Consider the following 21854-nt stretch of genomic DNA (forward strand, 5'->3'; position numbering starts at 1 on the left):
TTTACGAAAAACATTGAATGAGATTTTATTTTCCTCTACTGTGAGCGTCAAGTCAAGAAAATTTAATTGACGGGCCTCGTTTTCGAGTTCGATGGTGAAAGAAATTATCTCATGAATTTCATTAAAGAGATCGAAAATACGGTCAATGCCATCAGCAAGTCCCTTGTAAACGACTAACATATCTACAACGTATCTGACATAGGAGAGAATGCCTAGTGCTGTAGCTGAAAAACAGTTGAAAAACCTTTCTTCTAGAGAGTTAATGAAAATATCAGTAAGAATACCAGCTAACGGATTTCCCATAGCGACACCGTCGGATTGCTGGCACAATTGTTCATTAAATTCAAAATAGTTGTATTTGACTACGACTGTGATTAGATTCATGAAGTCTGTGATTTCTTCATCTGAAAGATTTTTTTGAAATGACGTAAATTTTTTTCTACGATCCTAAGCGTTTCTTGTACGGGAACGTTAGTATAAAGATTTTTGACGTCTAGTAAAAACAACTTGGTATCTGAACTGCCTTCTAAATCTTTTATTTTATGGACTAAGGCGTGACTATTTGGGATGGAATAATTGTCCTTGAATGATTTTGTCAGAGTTTCATGCAGAAATTTGGTTAAATCATGGTATGCGCTAGTCATAATATTAGAAATCGGCCGTATCGGATGGTTAGGTTTGTGAATTTTAAATTGAGACCGAAGTTTTGGGGCTGAGGGTTCATGTGGATAAGTATTTTCTTCTGAAAAGGTTCGATTAGAAATTTTGCGCTATTGATAGCTGACCTGACTTCTTTTTGTAATTCTGGAGTCGGATCCTCAAGCATGTGACATGTGGGTACTGTTTCTTTCTTGTACAATTAAACAGTACTTACACTTCTATATAAAAAAAAATTTCCCATAATTTTGTACTTATGTTATAGGCCAATTTGAATATTTAATTTCTGATGAAGGCAGTCATAGAAGTGTTGAAACCTGATCAAAGGACTTAAATTTTGTGACCGAGGGCTGTAATTGGTTTAACTGCAATAGAATACTCTTCGCCTCCTTTCATATTGGCCTCTCGTGACAATTCCGCATTACACAGAGGTATGCGGGTACTTTCGAACATTTAGCTGTAAGAAAATCATTCCTGGTTTAGAAATACTGTATTCACACTATAGGCTCCTGCATGTCTTGCTGTTCCTTTGGCACGAACGTTAGCCACCTTCCATACATACTTACTGGGTAAGTATCCATTGGATATGAATTCGCTAAACGAATGTACAGAATCTTATTTTTGACACATATATTCGATTGTTCGTATTGTATTAACTTTATATTAACTGAGGCAACAGCAGGAAGGATTCCTTAAGAACGCCATAGCTTTCCCCCTTCTCCGTCCTCCTCCCTGTCCCCTCTAGAGAGCTTAGTCAGTAGAACGCTCAGGTCTATCCTTCATTCCCTTTTTCAATAGAGTTTTGATTGAATTAGTAGAATTACGCAATAGAATAGCGTATCTTACCAGTTGCGGCTTTGCTGCGAACGGATCCTCGTGGGTCTTTTTGGAGACTGGCGAGTTCTTGACACCGTAGTAGCAGGACCAGTGCCTCTGCGTGACGTCATGCGACCAGCCATTGAAAGTACGGTCGCAGATACTAGTTACTGTGCCATTATCCTGAAAACATCAGATGTCAGCAGTGAGCATACTTAGCCCCACGTTAACAATCTAACCTACTTCCGTAAATCAGATCTTACCGAGGTGTAGTAAGAGAATGCGAAGTAGCTCCTGCCGTTGACGGTCACTTCAAACCCCTGGTTGTATATCAATGTCCAGGTGCCCACGTTACCAAACTGGTCAGTAGCGATGTTGGGATACGTCAAGTCGACCGTAACTGTCTGGACGGCATCTTTGGACAAATAAACAAATTTCTTTCAAAATAATGAAACACAACAATTTCTTGTGACAAGAGTAGATTGAAGTTGGTAGAAGTTGCATAAATTATTATCTATCCACATGCAAGGCTTTTACAAAACGTAACTGCTTCCCTGAGGTACCTCCACGTCTTTGTAGACCGTGAATCACATGAAAATACATCTATAAGCTTCCGTCTTCTCTAAAAATATTAAGCCAGATTCCAACTTCCACAAACGGCAAATTTCGTCGTGTACATTCCTAAATCGCTCTCGTGCCAGTACTACAATAAAGCCTAAAGCGTGCTTAGGTGCTATTTAGGCACGAAATACATTGATGGGAACATAAAGTGTTATACCATGAGCAGCAGTCCGATGTTTATCAAACTTTATGGAGATGTTCGTCACATCACGGATTTACTTGATAAAACTTTCATTGAAGTTGGAACTGATGTCAAACATCAGTATCAGGTATACCCTAACGGGTAGGAATACATTCTTTTACTGGGTAGTTATAAAGTGCAGCTACTCAGAGAGGTCCCATATGGCTTGTAATTATCGTATAGTAGCGAAACGTGTTACACATTCCAATGCCTTAACGCGGAACCGATTCATGACGAAAAAACTTAGTTCTAGTTTTGGTCAGCAGGAGCGAATCTGGCGCTCTGAAAGCAAGAGAGACGTACGAAAATGTTTCATACGTAATGAATTAGAAATAAGACGTGGGCAAAAAAGGCCAAACAAATTAGAAAACCGTAATGTTGATTTTATTACTAACTGCTGCTTACGCAGTTTGTTCTATATGAGCATAGGAGACGTCGAAAACGCCAGATTTGCACCTGGTGACCAAAATTGGAACTATTTTTTTTTTCCAGATCAGATCGTTCCCATTAAACTATTAGAATATCTACCAAGTTTCATTGCCATGCTACAATTGAAGTCCACAACGGACCTCTGTAAGCAGCACCACTTTAATTATAATCACATGGTGTTTGTTGTGGCACATAAGGAAAAAGCCTTCGGATGTCATCGTGAGGATTTTGAGGAATTCCTCACCATCCTTGAAACACACTCCGTGTCATTTCACGAAGATTGCTGGCTGGAGACTGGTATGAAAATGTACGTCTTTGCACAGCATCCCAGACATCCTCTAGGAGACCGGGTAGGCGAGTGAACAATCCGTACATTCCCCAAGGCGTTCATGGTCTGAACTGCAATATGATGTCATGCGTGCATTATCTTTCCGAAACAACCATTTGGCACCCTGGTCATAAAGGGTACAGGAACAGGGCTTACCACTCTTGACAAACAACATTCCACCTCCCTTCGGCAGTTACCACATCAGTCCTGTTGTCATATCCAATAGCTTCCCACACCACGAATCCACAAGGTGGACCTTTCACCAGGTCGTCTACGGCCACGGTGGAGACGATACGACCGCCACAAATAGTCGTCTGTGGTATGGCGTCAGCAGTAAACGACGCATTGTAGATCCACGTCTCAAACCAGCGTGTACTAGTCTGTTCCCAACGGTACGTAGTGACACTTTGCCTGTAACCAGCTGTTGCCAAAAGTCTAAATGCCGGAGCCAGTCCAACAGTCCTACGATCTTCTCGTAGTGCGGTCCTTCTGGAAAGACACCTCCCTACTATTCTCGTCACACTGTTGTCGTCAGCCCATCTCGCCGCCACCCTTCTGCAGTCATTAGTCTGTGCTCTCTATCGGCCTAATGCTCCCGTATCAATCGTACAATTGATTCAACCTTTTTCAAAGTCCGAAAGACAACAGGAGCTGTACATGTACGCCCTCTGGATACACCGTGTTACGAAATCCACCTGAAAACAGCTTGAACGATATACACAAACACACGGACACACAGCAGCCATGCCATATTCACTTTATTCGTCATCTGTAGGAATGGCTTTTTTCTGTAAATATAATCTCAAAAATGGAAGAAATATTGATCAACACATTCTGCAAGCACGGAATACTGCAGTACCAATTTTTGTGGGGTTCGGTCAAGAAATTCACGGTGCACCGCTTTCCATTTTCGTCTGTGAATCGGCGATGCACTTCTCTTCGTCTGCACTACAATCACACAAAACACGTTCGCAGAATAGAAACATTAGAATATAGTTTTCGATCATGAAGAAAACAATGTAAGAATGCCTAGCACAATGATTAGGATACAAAGTGAAACATCGTTAAATTTGACATCGATGAAACGGATAGGGACATGCCAGAGGAAATCGAAGGTACATGACATTTTTCGTATGTCAGTGAAATATTCTTATATATAACAAACTTTTTTGCCTGACTGAGGCTGAATTCCGGACATGTCCTTACGTAGGTTACATTGTCTAAGTTATAAACACCGCGATCTAGGAGTAGCGATTTTGAATTAGTAACCAAAACGTTCTTGGTCCGGGGTTCCAACTTTACACTGCTTAAATTTTGAATGAAAATCATCAGCAATGGCGGTCGACGGCTTACGTCATAAGAAGTCCCCTCATTCAGCCAACGGTTTTGCAAAAGAGCTTCAACGAGCGGAAAGCTGTTCAGGACACTTTCTTGCCCATGAGGATGAAGAAGGAAATGGAAACCACTGCATTAAAGACACGTGATGTGTACCCTCAGGACATGTGGCCCGTAATTGAAAAAGTGTCAGTATGATCTCTCGTTTGGCAAATGATTCCGGACTCGTCCCCCATTCGGATCTCCAGGAGGAGTCTGCCAAAGGGGAGGTGACCACGAGAAAAAGACTGAATAAACAACGAAAGGACAAAGTTCTACGAGTTGCGCCGTGGAATGACAGAAGTCTGGACGTGGTACGGAAGTTAGAAAATTTGAAAATGGAAATGCTAAGGCTCGATTTGGATATAGTGGGCGTCACTGAAGTGAAATGGGAAAAAGACAAGGATTTCTGGTCAGACGAGAAAAAGTAACATCAGCAGCAGCAGAAAATGGAATAATAGCAGTAGGACTCATTATGAATAAGAAGATAAGGCAGAGAGTGTGTTACTGCGAACAGTTCAGTGATGGGATTGTTCTCATCAGAGTCAGAAGCAAACCAAAACCGAAAACATTAGTTTGGGTATACTTGCCGACGTTGCAAGCATAGGATGAAGATATAGAAAAAGTATTTGAGGATACTGAGCGGGTAATTCAGTAAGTAAATGGAGATTAAAATCTAATGGTAACGGGGGATTGGAATGCTGTTGTAGGGGAAGGAGTAGAAGAAAAGATTAAGCGAGAATATGGACTTGGTTTGGTAGTAGGAAAGAGAGAGGAGAAACAGTAACTGAGCTCTGCAAAAAATTTAACCTAGTAATAGTGAATACTCTGTTCAAGAACCACAAGAGAAGGAGGTATACTTGGAAAAGGCAGGGACATGTGGGAAGATTTCAATAAGATTAGATCAAAATCAAACAAAGATTTGGAAATCAGGTTCTGCATTGTAACACGTACCCAGAAACAGATATAGACTCAGATCACAATTTATTAATGATGAAGATACAATTCAGAAAGAATCAGTGTGCAAAGAAGTGTGATACGGAAGTACTAAGGAATGAAGACATAAGCTTTAGGTTCTCTGAGACTATAGATACTGCGATAACGAATAGCTCAGTAAGCAATTCATTCGAAGAGGAAGGGACATTTCTAAAAAGAGCAATCAGAATGTTGGACAGAGGCATATAGGCACAAGGAAGATAGCTGCGAAGAAACCATTGGTAAAAGAAGAAATACTTCAACTGATCGAGGAGAGAAGAAAGCACAAAAATGTTCAGGGGAATTCAGGAATACAGAAATACAGGACACTTATGAACGATATAAACAGGAAGTGCAGGGAAGCTAAGGTGAAATTTTTACTTGAAAAGTGTGACGAAATCGAAAAAGAAATGATTGTTGGAATGGTTGACTCAGTGTACAGAAAAGTCAAAACAACTTTTGGTGAAATTAAAACTAATAGTAAATACATTAAGAGTCAGATGGGATTCCCACAGTTAAATGTAGAGGAGATAGCTCTTAGGTGGAGAGGGTGCATTGAGGGCCTCTCTAAGGGACAGGACTTGTCTGATGGCGTTACAGAAGAAACAGGAGTCAATAAGAAAGAGATAGGGGATTCGGTATTAGAATAAGAATTTAAAAGAACTTTGGAAGACTTAAGATCAAACAAGGCCGAAGGGACAAATAACATTCCATCAAAATTTCTAAAATCTTTGGGGGAAGTGGCAAGAAAACAACTATTCATATTGGTGCATAGAAGGTATGAGACTGGCGATATTCCAACAGACTTTCGGAAGAACATCATCCACACAATGCCGAAAACAGCAAGAGCGGAGAAGTGCGAGAAGTATCGCACAATGTGCTTAATAATTCATGCATCCAAGTTGCTGACAAGAATAGTACACAGAAAAATGGAAAAGAAAACTGAGGATTCAGTAGATGACGATCAGTTTTGCTTTATCTAAGGTAAAGGCACCGGACACGCAGTTCCGACGTCGCTGTTGATAATGGATGCGCGACTGAAGAAAATCACACATTGTACACCTACATCTACGTACGTATACCACAAGCCAACGTATTGTGCTTGGCGGAGGGTACCATGTACCACTACTAGTCATTCCCTTTCCCGTTCCACTCCCAAGTAGAACCAGGGAAGAACGACTATCTACAGGGTGGTCCATTGATAGTGACCGGGCCAAATATCTCACGAAATAATCATGAAACGAAAAACAACAAAGAACGAAACTCGTCTAGCTTGAAGGGTGAAACCAGATGGCGCTATGGTTGTCCCGCTAGATGGTGCCGCCATAGGTCAAACAGATATCAACTGCGTTTTTTTTAAAAATAGGAACCCCCATTTTTTATTACATATTCGTGTAGTACGTAAAGAAATATGAATGTTTTAGTTCGACCACTTTTTTCGTTTTGTGACAGATGGCGCTGTAATAGTCACAAACGTATAACTACGTGGTACCACGTAACATTCCACCAGTGCGGACGGTATTTGCTTCGTAATACATTACCCGTACCAGTGTTAAAATGGACCGTTTACCAATTGCGGAAAAGATCGATATCGTGTTGATGTATGGCTATTGTGACCAAAATGCCCAACGGGCGTGTGATATGTATGGTGCTCGGTATTCCGGACGACATCATCCAAGTGACCGGACGGTTCGCCGGATAGTTACCTTACATAAGGAAAGAGGAAGTGTTTAGCCACGTGTGAAACGTCAATCACGACCTGCAACAAATGATGATGGAGAAGTAGGTGTTTTAGCTGCTGTCGCGGCTAATCCACACATCAGTAGCAGACAAATTGCGCGAGAATCGGGAATCTCAAAAATGTCGGTGTTGAAAATGCTACATCAACATCGATTGTACCAGTACCATATTTCTATGCATCAGGAATTGCATGGCGACGACTCTGAACGTCGTGTACGGTTCTGCCACTGGGCACGAGAGAATTTACGGGACGATGACAGATTTTTTGCACGCGTTCTATTTAGCGAGGAAGCGTTATTCACCAACAGCGGTAACGTAAATGGGCATAATATGCACTATTGGGCAACAGAAAATCCACAATGGCTGCGACAAGTGGAACATCAGCGACCTTTGCGGGTTAATGTATGTTGCAGCATTATGAGAGGAAGGATAATTGGCGGCTATTTTATCGATGGCAATCTAAATGGTGCAGTGTATGCTGATTTCCTACGTAATGTTCTACCGATGTTGCTAAAAGATGTTTCACTGCATGACAGAATGGCGATGTACTTCCAGCATGATGGATGTCCGGCACATATCTCGCGTGCGGTTGAAGCGGTATTGAACAGCATATTTCATGACAGGTGGATTGGTCGTAGAAGCACCATACCATGGCCCGCACCTTCACCGGATCTGACGTCCCCGGATTTCTTTCTGTGGGGAAAGTTGAAGGATATTTGCTATCGTGATCCTCCGACAACGCCTTACAACATGCGTCAGCGCATTGCCAATGCATGTGCGAACTACTCGCTGCTGAGAGGAAAGTCTTTACACGTATTGCCAAATGCACTGAGGTTGACGGACATCATTTTGAGCATTTATTGCATTTATGTGCTATTTACAGATAATCACGCTGTAACACTATGTGTTCTCAGAAATGATATGTTCACAAAGGTACATGTATCACATTGGAACAACCGTAATAAAATGTTCAAACGTATTTTTTTTTCTTTATTGATTTTCAATTCCCTCCGAAGGGGGCGGGCTGGCAGCAGCTTACTACGCTGCTCTACAGCCTACAGACCTTTCTTAAAAAAAAAAAAAAAAAAAAAAAAAGAAAAAAAGGAAGAAGAAAGAAACAAGAAAAAACAGGCGATAAAATGGTGATTTAAAGTGGAAAATGGCGTAAAAATGCGGAAAGTTAAAACAGAAAGCAAAAGGGGATGGCAATGTTGATAAAATACACTGGAATAAGACAAGTAACATAGTAGACACACAATTAAAAAACATGGCGACAGTCTGGTTTCTGTTCGCAAAAAAAAGCACACCCAGCGACAGTATATGGCTGTTCGCTACACTTCCCAAAAGACACAACACAGAGCACGCACTGGAAAAAATCACTGTAAAACACTGCACGAAAAAGGCGGCACAAAGATGGCACTCCCGATCCAAGGCAGATGGGGGGGGGGGACCAGGAGTAGGGGGAAAAACAAGGAGGGAGGAGAGGAAAAAACGAAAAGGAGGGGGAACCAAGGAGGGAGAGGACTAATAAAGGGGGAGAAGGGCAGACGCGAGACGGAATGAGAGGAGGCAGAGGAGGGAACTGTAAAAGGACTCGGGTGAGAGAAGGGGGCAAAAAGAGGGGAGGTGTGAAAGAAAGAGGATGGAAGGGGGGAGAGGGAGCCCGGGAAAAGGACAGAGGAAAGGAGGGGGAGTGAGGATCAGAGTTGATATGAGGGATAAATAGAGGGAGAGAGGGCATCATCCAGGAGGGGGAGTTGATGGAAGCCACCTTGGGAAAGGAGATGTAGGGTGTAGAGATTGAGGGTAGGGGGGACACAATGGTGAAGATGTGGCAGGGGGCGGGGATCAGAGAGGAGAGGAGCAAACAGGGGGTGAGGGGTTCAAGACGGTGGGAGGTGTAGAGGATGTGGATATGTTCGAGGAATAGGAGCAGATGGGGGAAAGGAATGAGATCATAGAGGATCCGCGTGGGGGACGGGAGGCGAATACGGAAGGCGAGGCGGAGTGCATGACGCTCAAGGATCTGGAGGGACTTATAGAATTTGGGGGGGGGGGGCAGATATCCAGGCAGGACTGGCATAACATGGGATGGGACGGATTAAGGATTTGTAGGTGTGGAGGATGGTAGAGGGGTGCAACCCCCATGTCCGGCCAGAGAGGAGTTTGAGGAGTCGGAGGCGGTTGTGGGCTTTGGATTGGATGGAGCGGAGATGAGGGATCCAGGTGAGGTGACGGTCAATGCTGAGGTCAAGGTAGGTGAGGGTGGAGGTAAGTTCAAACGTACCGACGTACTGTATTTTAATTTAAAAAACCTACCTGTTACCAACTGTAGGTCTAAAATTGTTTGTTTGTGACTAGTACAGCGCCATTTATCACAAAGGAAAAAAGTGGTCCAACTAAAACATTCATATTTCTTTACGTACTACACGAATGTGTAATAAAAAACGGGGGTTCCTATTTAAAAAACGCTGTTGATGTCCGTTTGACCTATGGCAGCGCCATCTAGCGGGACAACCATAGCGCCATCTGGTTTCCCCCTTCAAGCTAGACAAGTTTCTTTCTTTGTAGTTTTTTCGTTTGATGCTTATTTTGTGATATATTTGGCCCGGTCACGATCAATGGACCACCCTGTATGTGCCTCCATAAGAGCCCTAATCTCTGAAATCTTATCTTCATGTTGCTTACGCGAAATGCACGTTGGTGGCAGTAGAATAGTTCTGTAGTGAGCGTCAAATATCGGTTCTCCAAATTTTCTGAATAGTAATCCTCGAAAAGATCGTCACCTTCCCTCCAGTGGTTCCCATTTGAGTTCCCGAGGCACCTCTATAATACTTGAGTGTTGTTAGAACCTATCGGTAACAAATCTAGCAGCCCGTCTTGAATTACTTCAATGTCTTCTTTTAAACTAAACACTCGAGTACTACTCGACAATGTGTCGCTCTAGCGTCCTATATGCGATCTCATTTTCAGATGAACCATGTTGTTGTTGTGGTCTTCAGTCCAGAGACTGGTTTGATGCAGCTCCGCATGCTACTCTATCCTGTGCAAGCCTCTTCACCTCCCAGTACCTACTGCAACCTACATCCTTCTGAATCTGTTTAGCGTAGTCATCTCTTGGTCTCCCTCTACGATTTTTACCCTCTACGCTTCCCTCCAATACTAAGTTGGTGAGCTCTTGATGCCTCAGAATATGCCCTACCAACCGATCCCTTCTTCTAGTCAAGGTGTGCCACAAACTCCTCTTCTCTCCAATTCTATTCAATACCTCCTCATTAGTTATGTGATCTACCCATCTAATCTTCAGCATTCTTCTGTAACACCACATTTCGAAAGCTTCTATTCTCTTTTTGTCTGAACTATTTATCGTCCACGTTTCACTTGCATACAAGGTTACACACCATACAAATACTTTCAGAAACGACTTCCTGACACTTAAATCTATACTCGACGTTGACAAATTTCTCTTCTTCAGAAACGCTTTCCTTGCTATTGCCACTCTACATTTTATATCGTCTCTACTTCGACCATCATCAGTTATTTTGCTTGCCAATTAGCAAAACTCATTTACTACCTTAAACGTCTCATTTCCTAATCTAATACCCGTAGCATTACCCGATTTAATTCGACTACATTCCATTATCCTCGTTTTGCTCTTGTTGATGTTCATCTTATATCCTCCTTTCAAGACACTGTCCATTCCGTTCAACTGCTCTTCCAGGTCCTTTAACTGTCTCTGACAGAATTACAATGTCATCGGCGAATCTCAAAGTTTTTATTTCTTCTCCATGGATTTTAATTCCTACTCCGAATTTTTCCTTTGTTTCCTTCACTGCTTGCTCAATATACAGATTGAATAACATCGGGGATAGGCTACAACCCTGTCTCACTCCCTTCCCAACCACTGCTTCCCTTTCATGCCCCTCGACTCTTATAAATGCCATCTGGTTTCTGTATAAATTGTAAATAGCCTTTCGTTCCCTGCATTTTACCCCTGCCACCTTCAGAATTTGAAAGAGAGTACTCCAGTCAACAGATGAACCATACTTCCCCAAAATTCTCCCAATAAACCAAAGTCGACCATTCTTCTTCCCTGCTACAATCCTTGCGAGCTCATTCCATTTCATCTTGTTTTGTAACGTTACGCCTATGTATTTAATCGACGTGACTGTGTAAAACAGCACACTGCCAATGCTGTAGCCGAAGATCACGGGTCTGTTTTTCCCACTAATCTGCATTAATTTGCATGTTTCTTCATTTATAGCTAGCTGCCATTCATCACACCAACAGGAAATTTTGTCTAAGTCGTCTTGTATCCTCCTACAGTCACTCAACGACGACACCTTCCCATATACCACAGCATCATCAGCATACTACCGCACGCTGCTACTTACCCTGTCTGCCAGGTCATTTATACATACAGAAAATATCTTCCCCTGAGCACTCCTGTCGATTCCCTTGTATATGATGAACACTCGTCGTCGAAGACAACACACTGGGTTCTGTTACTTAAGAAGACTTCGAGTATTTCACATACCTGGGAACCTAGCCCGACGCTTGTACCTTCGGTAACTGTCGGCAGTGTGGCACCGTGCCTAATGCTTTACGGATATCTAGGAATATGGAATCCCACTGTTGCCTTCATACATGGTTCGCATGATCTCGTGAGAAAAAGGCAAGCTGAGTTTCCCACGATCGATGCTTTCTAAAACCGTGCTCATTTGTGGACAAGGAAATTTATGATATTCGACTGAGAATATGTTCAAGGATTTTGCAGAAAACCGGTCTTGAAGATACTGGTCTATAATTTTGAGGGTCCATTCTTTTACCCTTCTCATACAGAGGAGTCGTCTGCGCTTTTTTCCAGTCGCATGGGGCTTTGCGTTGGCCGAGAGATTCGCGATATATGCAAGCTAAGTGACGGACCTATTCTGTGGAGTACTCTACGTAACGCCAAACTGGGATTCCATCAAGACCTGACAACTGTTCTGCATAAAACTCTGTTGTTTCTCTCCTCCAGAGATGCTTATTACTATGTCCTCCATAGTGGAGTCTGTGCGATGGACAAACGACGGTATGTTTGTACCATTCTCCCGCGTCAACGACTTCTCAATATGCGAAATTGAGAACTTCGTCTTTGCTATCTCCTTCTGCCACAACAGTCTGGTCACGGGTGATTGGATGGAAGCCTTAGACCCACGTAGCGATTTTACGTAGGACCAGAATTTTCTCGGGTTCTCGGCAAGATCTGTTGCTAAAGTATGACGAGGTAGTTGTTGTAAGCTTCGCCCATCGACCTTTTTACAAAGGCAAGAATTTCTATTAACTTTAGCCTGTTGTCATTTGCGCGTTCTCTTTTGAACCGCGAGTGCGACAGCATTTTTCGAATTTCGCTGTTAAACCAAGGTGGGTGTTTTTCGTCCTTAATCCAATTACTCGGCACAGTATGATTTGCACTTCGTTAAATTTTTGCCTCTAGTTCCTCTACGTCCATCGTATTGGAACTAAATGACGTCAGTTCATTGCGTAATTGGGATGCTAGCAACTGTCTAGCTGCTCTTTCCAGCAAAAATACTCTCGTAGCCTTCTTGATTGACCTGTCAAATTTACTAACCAAAGCTGCTATGACGACATCATGGTCACTAATCTCTGTACACTGACGCCGTCGATTATGTCAGGCTTGTTTGTAGCAACACGGACTTTCATAGGATTTCTCGACCTTGAAAACGCGTTCGACAGTGTAAAGTGGTGCTAGACGTTCGCAATTCTCGGAAAAGTTGGAGTAAGCTGCAGGGAATGATGGGTAATATGCAACATGTACACGAACCAAGAGGAAACAATAAGAGTGGACCGCTACGGTCGCAGGTTCGAATCCTGCCTCGGGCAGGGATATGTTTGATGTCCTTAGGTTAGTTAGGTTTAAGTAGTTCTTAGTTCTAGGGGACTGATCACCTCAGAAGTTAAGTCCCATAGTGCTCAGAGCCATTTGAACCATTTGAATAGCAGTGGAAAACCAAGGAGGAACTGCTCGAATCCAAAAGGGTTAAGACAGGGAGGAAGTTTTTCGTCCCTACTGTACAATGTACACATCGAAGATGCAATGACGGAAATAAAAGAAAGTTTCAAGATGGGGATTAAAATTCAAGGTCAAAAGATATCGGTAATAAATTTCGCTGATGACATTACTATCCTAAGTGAAAGTCAAGAAGCATTACGGCATGTATTGAATGGAATTAACAGTGTAATGAGTATAGAATATGGATTGAGAGTAAATAGAAGAAAGGAGAAAATGATGAGAAGTAGAAGAAATGAGAATACCGAGAAGCTTAACATCAGAATTCGTGATCAGGAAATACACGAAATTAAGGAATTTTGCCACCTAGAAAGCAAAATGACCTACGATAGACGGAGCAAGAAGGACATCAGACGCAGACTAACACTGGAAAAAAGGGCATTCCTGGCCAAGGGAAATCCACTGATATCAAACATAGATATTAATTTGAGAAAGAGATTTCCTGACTGATTGATGTCCCCGGGCAGAGAAAATCCCCAAGCCGACCGGGAATCGAACCCGGGACCCCGTGATCCAGAGGCAGCAACGCTGAGATTTCTTAGAATGCACTTTTAGAGCACATCATTGTATGCTGGTGAAATATGGACTGTGGAAAAACCGGAACAGAAATGAATCGAAGCATTTGAGATGTGATGCTACTCAAGAATGTTAAAAAATAGTTAGATCGAGGAGGTAAGAAATAAGAAGGTTCTCCGCAGAATCGGCAGGAACGGAATGTGTAGAAAACAGTGACTAGAAGAAGGAACAGGACGATAGAGTATGTTAAGATAACAGGGATTAACTTCCATGGAACTACAGGGAGCTGCAGAGGGTAAAAACTGCAGAGGAAGACAGAGATTGGAATTCATCCAGCCAGTAATAGAGGAGAGAGATTGCAAGTGCTACAACGGGGCCGAAAAGTTAGGCACAGCAGAGGAATTCGTGGCGGGTAGCACCAAAGCAGTCAGAAGACTATTGACTCACAATAAAAAAAAAACATGGTGCACCTCATATCTGAAACGTGAAGTCCAAATACCCGTCTAGGCCGTCCGGATTTAGTTTTTCTGTAGTCCCTAAATCGTTTAAAGCAAATTCCGGGATTGTTTCTTTGGAGACACGATCGATTTCCTTCAGGCCGCTTGTCCAACCAGAGCATGTGCTCCGTCTCAAAAGTCCTGGTCATCGACAGAAAGTTAAACGTTAAACTTCTTTCCTTCCCTTATCTTCAGTCTAGCCGTACTTGTCTCCTACTTTCAAATATCCACGGCTATGTGTCCATCGATGGACTACCAAACCAGGAAGAAATGGATCAATTAATGTTCAGACGGAGTTGTTTTCGCAGAGAATATTTGTTCAATAGCAGAGAGTAAACTGTTATAAAACTCGCTGACAGATTACAACTTTATGTCGGACTCGAACTCGAAACCAGATCGTGGACTTCCGTGGTCAGTTCCTTCACCAGTTAGTCCTTTCTCATCTCTAGCGACTCCTTGTGCAGTCTGCAAGCTCTTGACCAGTGTAACCCTCGCCATCCCTTGGTCATTGCTATCCAGGATTCCCTGTATGCCCTTGAACAATGTGGACGCTCAGTGACCGTCGTCAAGTTCTTGACCACGTCGGGATACTGGGGATTGATAGCCTGGCCAAACTGGCTACCAGTAAGCTGACTCTTCAAATCAGTATTCAAACTTTAGGGTACTGGAATAAGGAATAGCTCACTTTGACTTCACCAAATAAACTACATGCAATAAAGGAGACGACAAATCTACAAGGTCCTCCATGCAGGGCGCTTGCAAGGACTCTACCATCCTTTGCCTGCTCCGCATTGGCCATACTTGGCAGATTCATGGTCATCTCCTTTGCCATGAGGACCCAGTCCACTGATGTTGTGGTTCTCATTTCACAGTGGTTCACATTTTGCTGGACTGTGCCAGCCTGGCAGCCCTGCGGTGGACTCTCAACCTCCCTCACTCGCTACCCCTGGTATTAGGAGACGATGCTTCTGCAGCAGACTTAGTTTTGCATTTTGTTCATAAAGGGGGCTTTTACCACTCCTTTTAAGGAAGGGAAATTAACCTTATCGGCCCATTGCGGGAGTCTTCATAAAGGGGGCTTTTACCACTCCCTTTAGGGGATGGCCACTTAACCTTCTCGGCACACTGAGGGGTTGACACAGCATTGCGTTGCCTCCTCTGCCCAGACTGGGCAGCAGCTGTCTCGGCTTGGTGGCCCACCCTGCCCCTAACCCTACCTGCTCTTCCCCCTCCCCCCCCCCCCCCCCCTCTCATGTGGTCTGTTTGACTTGCTCGTCTTATGTCTATCTGTGCTTCTCTTGTCCTGCCGTGTTGGCAGTCTTTCCTAGGCAATTTCTGAGTTGGGTACCTCTGGTAAGTGGAGGGGGATGGGGCTGTATGTCCCCTCATTGTATTCTGATTTTGGGTTCTTCTTGCTGCTCCCTAGATGGAGCATCATGCCTCCCTTTCTTCATGTGTCTCCCTTTCTTCCTCTTTTGTCCCTTATCTCGCCTTCGCTGACTTTTGGTACACCTTGGGTTTTCCTTCCCCTGAGTTTTCCGCAGTAGGTCATTCGATATTAATGAAAGCTTTTATTATGTTGTCAGTCTGCATGTTATACACTCTGTACTTTGGGCATCTCCACTTACTTTGCTGTCCAAACAGCTAAACTCGACTAGTACTTCCCATGTCTCATTTCCTAGTCCGAATCATTCAGCATTATCTTAATTCGATTGCGTTCTATTACCCTTGTTTTACTTTTGTCAACTAAGAATCTCTTTTCAAGACACTAACCATTCCGTTCCACTGCTCTTCCAAGTCCTATGCCACCTTTGACATATATCACAATTTCGTTGGAAAACATGGAAGTTTGTATCTTTCCTTCCTGAATGTAAATTCATTTTCCGAATTTATCCTTGGTTTCATTTACTTCCTGCTCATTGTACTTATTTGATAACACTGGGGACAGGCTATGTCCATCTCTCACTCCCTTTTTGACTACTTCGTAACCTTTTTCGTCTCTCTCAACTCTAACTGCAGTCTAGTTTCTATACCAGTACCTTTACCTCGGATGCAAGCCCAGAAGCGTAGCAACTAGCAATTTCGGCGAGAAGTTTTGATGGAATATATCTCAACCCACATAGAAATAAAGCGCTCGTATTAAATATACACAGATCAAATAAAGTTTTGCATCACCTCGGTTCCGAGAATTCCGGAACCTGTACAGAAAACTGGAATAGAGATCAACATAAACATCATTTCTGCTCATGAAAACCACACATTGCATGTTGTACCACCACACAGCGAGACCTTCAGAAGTGGTGGTCCAGATTGCTGTACACAACGGTACCTCTAATACCAAGTAGCACGTCCTCTTGCATTGGTTCGTTTCTGTATTCGTCGTGGCATACTATCCACAAGTTCATCAAGGCACTGTTGGTCCAGATTGTCCCACTCCTCAGCGGCGATTCGGCGTATATACCTCAGAGTGGCTGGTGGGTCACTTCGTCCATAAACAGCCCTTTACAATTTATCCCAGGCATTTTCGATAGGGTTCATGTCTGGAGAACATACTGGCCACTCTAGTCGAGCGATGTCGTTATCCTAAATGAAGTCATTCACAAAATGTGCACGATGGGGCGTGAATTGCCGTCCATGAAGACGAATGCCTCGCCAATATGCTGCCGATATGACGGACTATCGGTCGGAGGATGGCACTCACGTATCGTGCAGCCGTTGCAGTGCCTTCCATGACCACCACAGGCGTGAGTTGGTCCTGCATAATACCACCCCAAAACAGCAGCGAACCTCCACGCTGGACAGTGTGTCTAAGGCGTTCAGCCTGACCGGGTTGCCTCCAAACACGTCTCCGACGATTGTCTGGTTGAAGGCATATTCGACACTCATCGGTGAAGAGAACGTGATGTCAATCCTGAGCGGTTCATTCGGCATGTTGTTGGACCCATCTATACCTCGCTACATGGTGTCGTGGTTGCAAAGATTGACCTCGCCATGGATGTTGGGAGTGAAGTTGCGCATCATGCAGCCTATTGCGCATAGCTTGAGTCGTAACACGACGTCGTGTGGTTGCACGAAAAGCATTATTCAACATGGTGACGTTGCTGTCAGGGTTCCTCTTAGCCACAACCCGCAGGTAGCGGTCATCCACTGCAGTAGTAGCCCTTGGGCGGCCTGAGCGAGGCACGTCATCGACAGTTCCTGTCTCTCTGTATCTCGTCCATGTCTGAACAAAATCGATTTGGTTCACTCCGAGACGCCTGGATAATTTGATTGTTGATAGCCCTTCCTGGCACAAAGTAACATACGGACGCGATCGAACCGCGGAATTGACCGTCTAGGCATGGTTGAACTACAGACAACACGAGCCGTGTACCTCCTTCCTGGTGGAATGATTGGAACTGATTGGCTGTCGGACCCCTCCGCCTAATAGGCACTGCTCATGTATGGTTGTTTACATCTTTGGGCGGGTTTAGTGACATCTCTGAACAGTCAAAGGGACTGTGTCTGTGATAGGATATCCACAGTCAACGTCTATCTTCAGGAGTTCCAGGAACTAGGGTGATACAAAACTTTTTTGATGTGTGTACTATTACTACAACTAATTTGCCATTTCTTGTTACATGGTATGTTAATATTTGTTATAGATGCTGACTATATTTACAGCAGTTAATTGTGAATTTATTTACAGGACAAGAACAAATCGATAACATCGTTTTGCTAGAAACTTTCTGTTCAGCTACTTACCAAACGAGTCGCAGGTGGCGGTATTGTCGAGATTCCTCTCGCCTTCGTAGAAAGTCCAGCTGCCCTGCACGTCACTGTACAGGCAACTCGCTGGAGTGTCTGCTGTAACGCCCACCAACAGCAGGGCTGCCACCACCACCGACACGCACGGGGATGTAAACATGGCTGCTGTCTCAACTCCTGCAGCCAAAATTAAATGTGAGATACTATACATCAACAAAGTATTAAGTGGATCTAGTTATACCCACCTCTCTCCTTTCAGATTTCCTATATACTACACATTATGGTCTCTTTCAGTTCTATTCGCGTAAGAAGTGCAAGAAGAATGTTTGTCAAATGTCAGTGTATGCGCTGTAAATCAGTCTAAACCCGCATTAGCGGTCCATACCGGAACAATGACGCTCCAACCAAGATAACATTCAGAGTCATTCCTAGTAATAAATCTTCAGACTAGTTTCTAAACTTGTCTGATAAACCCACGTGATTGTAATTTCGTCAATAAGCATTAGTGTGGTATTGAGGATCAGCACAACACGTGCACTGAAAATTGTGTTGCTGTTGTTCCTGCTGTTCCAATACCTCTACAGCCAGACTTCAAAACCTATGGCAAGGCAGGCTAGCTACAAGATCATTCTGCCAAGGCTGGAATTTTGTTGCTATTTCACAGACCAAGGGCCTGGCCACCGCAGTGGTGGCTCGAATTAGCCCAAGCCAGGGACCAGCGCTGCTTCCCCTTGGTTGACTACGTGATCAAAATAGAATCAATAAATGTCATAAAAATCAGACCAACTGAGTACTAGTACTGGTCGCTCGCACCTAGCAGTATCTCGTCTCCGACTGTTGTCTGCACTGAGGCCTACTCCAAGATAGACAACCGTCCCGTATGGATCACTCAGCTTTATCTAAGTCGAGCCACATCATCCACCAACTACTGGCCTACTGGCCAGTGCTAGACCTGCTGCTACTGGGACTTGAGCAGCAGCCATCAAGAAGGGGGTCCACCTTAAGGTTTTTGGACGTCTACATGTGGCATAGGTTCAGTATCAGCACACGAACCTCGCGCCTAGCCCACTACAGGTACTGCAGGGCTGTGCTACACGTATGCCTACTATGGGATATATACAGACCCTGAGGCATAACACAGGTTATAAGAGTTCTGGCGGAGTCTCTGTTGGGGAGGCAGTTACCATTTCAGATCAGATTAGCAATTCGTAACTGCACGTTTAAAAACATACAAATGCGTGATAACACAGGACAGCGTTAAGGACTTTCATGGGTACAGTCTCATTGACGTATTGATAACTTGTGGATCCTGAACGGAGCCGATCGTCCATGATGTATGTTGAGCAAGACAACCAATGTGACATCACAAGTTCGTTATGTGGCCCGTATTACTCGTGAGACCCGTATCTGCAAGCCAGACGGCAGCAAGGCGCGTATGCCACCGCTGCTTTGTTGAGCCTCCGTTCTGCTGCCCTCGCGTCCTCGACTGGTGCAGGCAGAGCACGCAATCTGATCATTGCTAAGGCATCCACCGCTCCATGGGCACCATGCCCAGTGACGAGTCATCGTCTTCAGATACTTTACGACCATCTTTTTAAATAAAGAACTCTGTCGTTATTCGAAGAATTTCTGATTCTTCGACGTCGAGCAGCTGGTAATATGCACCCAACGTCAACGTCCTACACAGCATTCTCAGATTGCCACCCTGCATACAATAGTGTCCGGGCCTGCGGCACTATTACATTCCGTGCAGTCAGTTCCACAATCGGAATATCACGAGAAATGACAGCTGAGTTCGACATCCCTTACAGGACAGTTCTTCATGATGAGATTCCAACCGTTAACCACGAGATCGACTCCGATGACAAATGGTCCCCCCCGCAGCATTTGTCATGGGCCCATCGATAGAATTGTAAAATTACTGCCGCTAACGAAGTCACAGTGACTTGCACATTGACAGCAACCAAGATATTATACAGATCTGACGCTGAATTTCGATAGCCATCACGATCGAAAATTTTTGTCGCAGTCCTACCCCACAGTCAGGCACAGATATACAGTCACGATTTTCAGCCAGTACAATAGTGATATTGGGAGAGATCGGGAAGTGCCATGTGTCACATACAATGTCGCAGCCTGTATGATTTTTGTAATTGATGTAAGTTCCATCGAAACTTAACGACACGTTACATGTCCACCAAGCCTGCCTCACGTTCCGTTTCAAATCTTTAATCGGCCAGTACGTACTTGAGCTGACATGGAGGCATTACAGTAAAATAACTGAAAAACGAAACAACTAATTCGTTTCAGTAACAATTGTTACCATCCTCCGTGCTCACCCTATGCAATGCATCACTTCTTATTTTAAAAGTAGGGAACATTTACAGCTTGGATGGTCAAGCCAACTTCTTCACCTCACCTTGCAACTGACAGTAGATACCTAGGCAGACAAGATACTGCTAGGTGCGACCTAGGCAGTAAAATAACGAGTGACGGATGGAGCAAGGAGGACATCCAAAGCAGACTAGCAACGGCAAAAAGGGCATTCCTGACCAAGAGTAGTCTACTAATATCGGTCTTAATTTGAGGAAAAATTTCGGAGAACGTACGTCTGGACTACAGCTTTGTATGGTAGTGAAACATGGACTGTGGGACAACCAGAAAGGAAGAGAATCGATGCATTAGGTGGACTGATATGGAAAGGAATGAGGAGGTTCTGTGCAGAATCGGAGAGGAAACGAATATGTCGAAAACACTGACGAGGAGAAGGGACAGTATGATGGGACATCTGTTAAGACATGAGGGATGACTTCCATAGTACTAGAGGGAGCTGTAGAAAGCAAAAACTGTAGAGGAAGACAGGAGTACATCCTGTAAATAATAGAGGACGTAGGTTGTAAGTGCTACTATGGGATGAAGAGTTTAGCAGGAGAGGAATTCATGGCTGGCTGCATCAAACCAGTCAGAGGACTGATGACCCAAAAAAAAGTGTTACAACCTGTCATGGACCACTACCAACCTCACTTAGGAACATATTGTGTGGATGTTCCTATCATCTGGAGATATATACAGCTTAAAAATTGTTGAGGACTGCCCTCTGTGCCCACGCAGACAACTAGAGAACCGAACTATTAGCCCAGACTGACGTGAGTCAAGCATACCTGACAGAAATGCAGTGTGCAGGTACCGCACAGCTCACATTCCAATTAGGAGATCCAGGGGGCCCTGGCGTCCAGTATGTTGTATTCCTTTTTTTCCGCAACGCTTCGACACAATTCAGAATCGATGTCGAGTGAACAAAATACGAGATCAAATGGATTCAGAACTTCGTATCAGATAGAACTCAACATGTCGTTCTCATTGGAGCTTAATTCTCGGATGTAAAACTAACTTGGGGAGTACCGCAAAGGAGTGTTACAGGACCGTTACTATTGACTATACGTACAAAATGTTTATTCGTGGATCGTGCTGTTCTATACAGAGAAGTCGTGATGACAGAAAACTGCAACGAAATGCAGGATATCCTGCAGAGGAAACACTCTTTTTGAATGGAGATACAGTTGACTTGCAACGTAAGATTCTTTTACGTTCGAAAATATTTCTAGTGATATATCACTGCAAACATTGAAAACTGTAAAATACCTACGAATGACCGCCCAAATCAACCCAAGTAGAATAATCATATAAAATTAATTGTACTAAAATCAAATGCCGGGATCAGACTCATAGAAGGAATATTAACGAAGTGCAATTTATCTATTCAAAAAAGCAGATAAAAATTCATTTGACGCCTTCTGAGAGACAGTCTCCACTCATTCCAAATTAATAATAGAAGAGTAGACCAGACGAGGCTTGAAGTGAAAGAAATAGTATAGGCAGCAGTTGAGAGATTTATAACAA

The 21854-nt window shown here is 43.7% G+C and overlaps 1 protein-coding gene across 1 annotated transcript in view; it reads right to left on the minus strand.

Annotated features, from left to right (window-relative positions):
- Positions 1–21854, minus strand: part of LOC126417141 (dipeptidyl peptidase 1-like) — a 138565-nt gene that overhangs the window by 36548 nt on the left and 80163 nt on the right. The window contains exons 2-4 of the mRNA XM_050085074.1: positions 17952–18131; positions 1737–1888; positions 1504–1656 (exon numbers count right to left, since the gene is read on the minus strand). Coding sequence (XP_049941031.1) covers positions 1504–1656; positions 1737–1888; positions 17952–18131 — 485 coding nt within the window. The remainder of the gene's footprint in view (positions 1–1503; positions 1657–1736; positions 1889–17951; positions 18132–21854) is intronic.

Source organism: Schistocerca serialis, chromosome 1 (genome assembly GCF_023864345.2).
Source record: "Schistocerca serialis cubense isolate TAMUIC-IGC-003099 chromosome 1, iqSchSeri2.2, whole genome shotgun sequence".
In the NCBI taxonomy this organism is placed as follows: domain Eukaryota; kingdom Metazoa; phylum Arthropoda; class Insecta; order Orthoptera; family Acrididae; genus Schistocerca; species Schistocerca serialis.